Source organism: Penaeus chinensis, chromosome 35, assembly GCF_019202785.1.
Source record: "Penaeus chinensis breed Huanghai No. 1 chromosome 35, ASM1920278v2, whole genome shotgun sequence".
Classification (NCBI taxonomy): domain Eukaryota; kingdom Metazoa; phylum Arthropoda; class Malacostraca; order Decapoda; family Penaeidae; genus Penaeus; species Penaeus chinensis.
This window is the reverse complement of record NC_061853.1, coordinates 9,171,785-9,180,189: the sequence shown is the minus strand read 5'-3', so window position 1 is coordinate 9,180,189 and position 8,405 is coordinate 9,171,785. Positions and strand designations below refer to the sequence as shown.

General features: G+C 35.1%; 1 protein-coding gene across 2 annotated transcripts in view; it reads right to left on the bottom strand.

Annotated features, from left to right (window-relative positions):
• Positions 1-1,427: 1,427 nt before the first annotated feature.
• LOC125044008 (GTP-binding protein 1-like) overlaps positions 1,428-8,405 on the bottom strand; it is a 17,252-nt gene continuing 10,274 nt past the window's right edge. The window contains exons 11-13 of one of the 2 annotated variants that reach the window (XM_047640426.1): positions 6,931-6,987; positions 4,169-4,263; positions 1,428-2,556 (exon numbers count right to left, since the gene is read on the bottom strand). In XM_047640426.1, the coding sequence (XP_047496382.1) occupies positions 2,427-2,556; positions 4,169-4,263; positions 6,931-6,987 (282 nt within the window). In that variant the 3' untranslated portion in view covers positions 1,428-2,426. The remainder of the gene's footprint in view (positions 2,557-4,168; positions 4,264-6,930; positions 6,988-8,405) is intronic. The other variant, XM_047640427.1, reaches the window with a different exon arrangement.

The window sequence follows — 8,405 nt, the reverse complement described above, 5'->3', positions numbered from 1 at the left end:
GCATTATCAATCTTAACTAACCCATTCCTACCCAGCTTCATTCCTCCCTCCTTGTACTGGAACTGTCTCTATCTTCCCAACAAACTGCCCTATGACAAGGATTAGTCAGATTGTGGAGAAGACTTACTCACCTGCCTGATACTCATGATGCAGTATCAGTACAGTATTACACCATACCCCCTAGTACCTATCATAAGTCCTCGAACAATATTACCAAGATTCATTTCCATAGACATCACCTCCCTGTGATGTTTATATTGGCAGAGAGTCCTTCCCTGTCTGACCATATCAACCTACCCCCGGTCAATGTCAAAATTTTTGGCGTCTAGGCTACCCTACCAAACACTGCTGCTCCATAGCCTGATGCCCTCTGTGTGCCCAACCTGCTCTGCACAATCATGCACATGTGACACTTCTGGTGGATCCAATAATGTATTTTATAGAGTCTGCCCTACTGCCTTTGTTTTTCCTGCAAAACTGGTGTGTTAATAAGACTATCTCAGCTGTCCACATAAATACAATTTAATATTAACTGCAAAATGAGAACGTAAAGTACATGTAAATCACTAGCTCCTATTTACCTGGTTTATAACTAGTTTACTACAGCAGCATGAGAGAATTCCTAAAACTTACTTGGATTTAGTCTTCACCCATAGATTTTTGATGGCCACATCTAGGGTTGCCATTGGAATGTGCCCCTTGGCACCCTTCACAACTGATACAGAAAAAAACTTGTTGATTTCATGATTCCTGTCTCTAGCTGAGGACTACTGCTTTGCATACTATGGTGAAATTCCTAGCCATGACACAAGGTACTTTTAATCCTGTCATGACCTCGGCCTTCTTAAGTAAGTTTCATAAAGAACTTTTATACTTCCAGCAGTATTTACCCCTTAGAATGTATGTTTCTCTCACTAACCCTTGTCCACTCACTAAGGCGCTTACCTTTGTGGAGTTCTTTCCCCAAGTTTATACCAGACCCAGACCACCACCATGCCATTCTCCATGCTTGCTTAAGATTCTTTTGGTCTAAAAAATAGAACCCTTAACCTACAATTGAGTGGTTATTTCCCATGTCTGACACCATGAACTTCCTTTCCTCTTCTTTCTTTTTGGTTAATCCTCTCTTCTTTTATCCCTCATTTCCTGTCTCTTCTCATTATTTTTTCTCTATTTTCTTGCTTCTTTTTCTCTCTCCCTCTCCTGTCTCTTTCCTTTCCTCTCCTTATTATAAAATGTCAAGTCAAGAGTAACAGCCCAATCTCATCTTTCTCCTTCCATTTCTCTTTATGCCTTCCTTGATAATGGAGAACAACTTTAGCCAACTTAAAACCTTTGACTATCACCCCCTTCAAATGCTTCACAGAAAAAATGGAAAAGGATCGAAGGAAGAGGGAGGGAGGCATGGAATAACAAATAAGAAACAATTTATGCACATGTATATATTGCAAATAAAATATACAATTTTGGAAACAATATGACTACAAACACATTTAAAATATATTTTTTATATTTAGTTACATAATTTAACAACCATGAAGTTGAGGTATCTAAAGCTATCAAGAAAGGTACCACACAAACTTGGAGGAATACATGAATTTATAATGTACGCAAAGCCATTAACTGCTCTTGACTTTATTAAAAACTGATACTATCAAGATGTTTCCTCAGATCAAAAAAGGGAAGTAAACACTCAGACATTTTGCCTATTTCCTACTGTGGTTACATCAAACCTTATCACAGCTTTCCAACTACCATATTTATGTCTTCCTTTTAAATCTAAACTTAGCATCAAAGTGAGAAATACTGTGTAGTCAGTCATGGAACTGATTATTTTCACTGATCACCATGAAGTGATATAATCAACCATAAGAAATCATTTTTAAAAATTCAGAAAGATTCAATCAATATTACAGTCTTCTCATTCTTCTTGAAAGTTACTATGTATATGTTTTGCCATTCATCTTACTTTTCACCCTTCTGTTTCTTCATTTAGGGTAGACATGTGGGTTTGGATAGTTACCTAAAACAAACTTTACCATCTTTAAAAACAGTTCAAAACTGAAGCTTCCATTTCAAAGGAAATTTGCATTTATCAACTACCTATATAAATTAAAGGAACATACCACTGAAAATGTCATGAAGATAAAATATTCTGTATTCACATACTTCCTTTTACAAAATACTTTAGATCCAAATATTTTTTTTTACAAAATAAGAAAGTAAAACTGAAAGTCAGAAACACACCTAAGTATCCTATTTAATGACATTAAGCTTCCAAATTAACTATGGAAAAATAAATTGTACATATGAGTGTTGCTGCAATCTTCACACTGGCAATGGCACAGTTTTTGTTGATGTTACTGAAGCTTGTGGCGGTGGTGTTGCAGGCGCTGGCACTGTGAAAAGACTCCTAAGCCTAACATTCAGACTGGGGCAGCAGGCTGGGGTAAAGGAGTGGTGGTAGCAGCAGAAGCAGTTGGAGAAGCAGGAGCTGCATTTGGTGTTCCTTGGGGTACAGGTACCGGGGTTCCTGTGACGCCACTGCCACGTGACCTAGAAAATGATTGTGAATTTTTTATCCTTTAATTTCCAACCACTTTTTTTCCCAAACCCTTCCATCCTGATCCAGAAAAAAATAATCAGAGACATCACATACACCTATTATAAGAAGTTGTGGATTTTGATTTAATTCACCTTCTCTTACTGATGATTTTTCCTGTTATGGTTCTTGCAACTTTTGGGATATATCAATCACAGGCTTTCTATAATACTTACATTCTTTGTACAGATTTACAAATATATTCATATCTGCCTTCCTAGTTATTGTTACGGTCAAGGTACATATACGTTAGCTAGCATCACTTCAATTTTGACTAGTGAACTCAAAAATGAAATTGACTTTTCTTGTTGAGTATTCCGAAATCTGTTTATGGTATGGAACACTTTGTTACCATAAACAAAAAGAGTTGAATTTTTGTTTTACTTATTGTAATTCTAACAATATTGAGTCAATAATACAAATAATTATGCATCTAGCTATATCTAATATCTCAAGGTGCACCCTCATTAGCTCCACCCCCTTTTCAACCATCATTTTCTGTTATATTTTATATCAGTGTTTTTTTCAATATATTTTCTTTGAAAATGGCAAAGTAACAGAAAGGAAAGAAGAAAGAAAGAAAAGAAAAAAAGCCTTAATATTTTCAAATGAAGGCAAAGAGACAGGGTTTAGCTAGGTTGCCACCTAAGATTTTCATTGAGATAGAGTGGTACAACCTGTACTAAAGTACCTTGGACCTAGGTAACAGTAGTCACAAAAATAAATGGGAAGTTTTTGTGTTAAGTAGTCATCAATTATGGTTAAACTGTGAAAAGAACCATTGTCCCAGCAGTAACCCTTTAACCAAATATGTATAGGGTTTGAACACCCTATACATATTTGCTCAAAGCAGCTTCTTTTCAATTTCTTTTTGTTTAAGCAATTATACTTATTTCATAAACCTTCCTGCAGTCTAATTTTCAATATGAGAGAAGTTGTAATGTTTGAATTGTAGAGTGAAGACATTTTTAATGTAGTATTAGTCACATGTGTATTTGTTTCGACTCTAGAATTATGTACATTCCTCTTTCATGGGCCTATTTTAGAAAGCAAATGGGAATTATGGCAACAGTGCATGCCCTTCACATTTCTGCTTTCCCACAGTAGCAGTGACCTGTCAAGGTATACTGTGTAAGATTAAGTCAGAGGAGAGACAATTCCATTTTGATTATATTTTATTGTCATCATATGGGACTATTTCAATGTGGCTGTGGGGTGCAGTGGTAGCATTCTCGTCTAGCAATCTTGCAGATCTGTGTTCCAAACTTGCACTGCTAGCAGATGGTAACCCTGACCACTCCATGTACAAAGGGAGTAATTCTGAAGCAATATAAACAGACAGACATAATTTGACTGAAGTCACAAGAGCCTGTCACACTTAACCCTAAATCATTATTATTAGTAGTAGTACAACTACACCTTAAGTATAGTAGTGCAATCAATGATTAAGCATTTTCAGCTGTAATACATAAGCTATGATGATTGATCCATAAGTTATGATGGTTGTTTATGATAGCACTTTTTTTTTTCTTTTTCTCCCTGTTTGAATACATCTACCAGACTCACCTATGTTTGCCTCCTCGTCGACCTCGCTGCTTCTTGTTGCCTGTGTAGTTCATGCCTCCAAGACCTGACTGGTGTAAACTCCCATCACCACCAACCTGTGATCAGAGGGATGATTAAGATTAGTTTTGCATCAGAAATAAACTAATATTACAAAATAAATGAAAAGTGCATTAGTAAAAATATCAAACCGACATAAGTAATAGCAAACTACTGAAGGCTAATTGTTCAGATAGTAATGGTCATAGTGTCCAAACATTATTAGCAGAAGTAGCTGTTACTTGTGTGAATGTAAGTACAGATGAGGTGGCAGTGGATAAAGAAGTGGTTAAGATAATGCTTGTGGTGGTGGCAGTCACAACAATTGTGGTGTTGCTATGTCAGCACTGCTAGTAGTAATACAAAATATTGTAGTAAAAGTTACAGAAAAAAAAAAAAAAAAAAAAAACTAGATAGTAATATTCATGATTTCAGTATCCAGATATAGCTATAATAATGAAAGAAATTGGAGAGAGAAGAGAGGCAAAGCACTAGAGACCAAAGACATGGAAGGAGAGAGAGAGAGAAGAGAGAAAGAGAGAAGAGAGAGAGAGAGAGAGAGAGAGAGAGAGAGAGAGAGAGAGAGAGAGAGAGAGAGAGAGAGAGAGAGAAAGAGAGAGAGAGAGAAAGAGAGAGAGAGAGAGAAGAGAGAGAGAGAGAGAAAGAGAGAGAGAGAGAGAAAAGAGAAGAGAGAGAGAGAGAGAGAAAGAGAGAGAGAAGAGAGAGAGGGGAAAAAGAAGAGAAAAAAGAGAGGGAGAAAGAGGGGAGAAGGAAAAGGGGAAAAGAAAGAGAGAAGAAAAAAGAAGAAAAAAAAAAGAAGAGAAAAGAAGAAGAAGAGAGAAAGAGAAAGAAAAGAAGGGAGATAAAAAAAAAAAGAAAGAGGAAAAAGAGGAAGAAAAGAAAGAGGAGAAAGAAGAGAGAGAAAAAGGAAAAAAGAGAGAATGAAGGGGAGAAGAAAGAGAGAGAGAGAGTGAGAAAAAAGAAAGAGAAAGAAAGAGGAGAAAGGAAAAAAAGAAAGAGAAGGGGAGGGAAAGAGAGGAGGAAAAAGAAGGGGGAAAAAAGAAGGAAAAGGGGAGAAGGGGAAGAAAGAAGAAGAGAAAAAGAAAAGAGGGGAAGAGTGAGAAGAGGGAAGAAAAAAAAAGAGAAGGGGAAAAAGAAGAAGAAGAAGAGAAAAGGAGAGAAAAAAAAGAAGGAAAGAGAAAAAAGGGGGAGAAAAGAAGAAAAGAGAAGAAAAAAGGGAAAGCAAGAGAAAGAAAAAAGAGGAAAAAAGGGAAAAGAGAGAGAGAGAGAAAAAAAGAAGAGAAAAGAAGAGAGAGGAAAGGGGAAAGGGAAAAAGAGAGAAAGAAAGGAAAGGGAAAAAGGAAGGGAGAGAAAAAAAAAAAGAAGAGAAAAAGGAAAAAAAGTAGAGAAGGGGAGAGAAGGAAAGGAAAGAAGAGGGAGAAGGAAAAGGAAAAATAGGAGAGAAGAAAAAAGGAAAAAAAGAAGAAGAGGGGAAAAAAAAGAGAGAGAAAAAAAAGGAAAAGTAAAAGAAGAAGGAAAGGAAAACAAGAGGAAAAGAAAAAAAAAAGCAAAAAAAGAGAAGGGAAAGGAACAGAAAGAAGAAAAAAATTTAAAAATAAGGAAGAAAAAAGGAAAAAAGAAAAAAAGAAGAAAAAAAAGAGAAGGAAGGAAAGGATAAGAAAAGGATAAGAGAAAAATAAAAAAAGAAAATGAAAGAAAAAAAGAAAAAAAAGAGAAAGGGGAAAAGGAAAAAAAGAAGAATGAAAAAAAAAATAGAAAAGAAAAAAAAAAAAAGAAAGAAGAAAGGGGAAAAAAAAGAAAGGGAAAGAAAGAAAGAAAGGGAAAAAAGAAAGAAAGAAAAAAAAAAAAAAAAGAGAGAAAAAGAAGAAAAAAAAAGAAGAGTAAAGAAAAAGGGGAGAAAAATAAAAAGAAAGAAGAGAAAGAATGGAAAAAAGAAAAAGAGGAAAGAAAAAAAGGAAAAAGAAGGAAAAGAAAAAAGAGAGGGGAAAGGGAAAGGAAGCTGAAAAAGAGAGAGAAAAAGAAAAAAAGAAAAAAAAGAAAAAAGAGAGAGAAAAAGGAAAGAAAGAGAAAGAGGGGAGAAAAGGGGAAAGGGAAATTTGAGAAAAAAAGAAGGAGAGAAAAGGGGGGAAAAAAAGAGGGGAAAGGGGAGAGAGAGAAGGAAAAAAATGAAGAGAGAGAAGAAAAAAAAAAGCAGGAGAAGAAAAGAAAGAAAGAGAAGGGAGAGAAGGGAGGGGAAAAAAGAAAATGGGGGAGGAAGAAAAAAAAAAGAAAGGGAAAAAAAAGAGAGAGAAAAAAGGAAAAAAAAGAAGGAGAAAAAAAAGAAAAAAAAGAGAAGGGGAAAGAGGGGAGAGGAGAGAGAAAAAGGAAAGGGAAGAGAGAGAGAAAAAGGAAAAAAAAAGAGGAGAAGAGAGTGGGGAAGGAAAGGAACTAGGAAAAGGGGAGGGGAAAGAAAAAGGAAAAAAGAAAGGAAAGAAGAAGAAAGAAAGAAAAAAAGATGAAGGAAAAAAAAGGGGAGGAAAGAAGGAAAGGAAGAGAAAGAGAGAAAAAGGAAGCAAAAGAGGAAGAAAAGAGAGAGAAAAAAAAGAAAGAAAAAAAAACAAGAGAAGAGAAGAAGAAAAAGGGAAAGAGAAGAGAAAAGAAAAAAAGAGAGAGGAGAGAAAAGAGAAAAAAAAGACAATAATTGAATGATGGCTATCCTTCCTAACCTGTTTGTCATGCAGAATGCCCTGGGGATGATGGCCTGCTTCAACTCCCTCAAGAGTCTATAGGGCGAATGCAGGCCATCAAGAGACAAAAAAGGAATTATCACACAAACAGAACTACCATTTTTACAACATAACACAAATGGAACTATCACATAAAATGTGCCTGTTATTTCTTTCACATTCAAATAGAAACTAATACACAAAATACGCCTTGTAATTCAATTACTTTAAAACAAACTCCATCACACAGAACATCTATTTTCATCATCATTCACTTTAAAACAAATGGAATCTTCTAAAACACAGACACACACAGACAGACACAGTCACACAGACACGCACGCACTCACACACGCACGCACACACGCACGCACGCACGCACGCACGCACACACGCTCGCACTCACGCATGCAGGCACACACACACACAGCCACCTGTTATAGATGATGTCTTTCTTGCTTCTTAAAATATGTCTTCATATTTTTCATTTTAACTCAATGCAGCCAGGAAAATGTGCTCTACACATAGATGGTCCTGCTAGTGCTCTGTCACATAGGAGTCAATTAGTAGACCCTATGACCTTACCTAATTTCACCTTTCTTTGAATTGGTGGGATTTCTTTTTCTTTTTTTTCTTTTTTTTACACTAATATAAGGAATATCGATGGTGTTATTTTTATTAAAAACATTAGAATTACTATAATGTTATAGACATCAGGGACAGCAATATAAGATATCATAAAATATTTTAAAAAATCAAGGAAAAGGGTAAACAAGTGAGACAGGCAATACTCATAATTAGCTCATTGGTGACTTAGTACAAGTGTAGCCATCTATGTTTAAAAATAATTAATAAAGTAAACTCACAGCGGCACGGCATATACGTACATGCCATGCCCATTGGATTTGGGTTAAAATATAGCTAAAATTGGCAGAAAATAAAATAAAATATGAAAATAACTTTTTAAAGGAAAGGAATTTGTAAAGATATAGGTCAGAAATGATTAGAAGAAATTGAAAATGAAGGAAAAAGATGCAAGAAAAAAAAAAAAAAAGGCAGATATAAGAGTAAAAAAGTAGTGAGATATAAAAGAAAAGAAACAAAGAAAGAAAAAAGAACAAAATAGTACTGTTCTCACCATTTTCATCATTAATAGTAGTAGTAGAAGATGAATAAAACAAAGTGGAAGACAAGGAAAAGGAGAAAGAAAAGGAAAGGGCAGAGGAAGAGGAGGAGGATAAAGAAAAAAGAGCTACAACAAGTAGATGGTAAAGAAAGACCATGAAGATGTATGAAAAGGGTTTAAAAAATGCCAAATATTTAACCAACTTTAACTTTCTCTTACCTGTATTTCTTAAAGACTGTAATAGCCAGTGTGAAAGAATAAAACTTTGCAAGGGAGACAAGGGAAACAAGAAACAAAAAAATATAAATAACAGGGAAAAAAAAAAAAAAAAAATCACATTTCCTCTTCA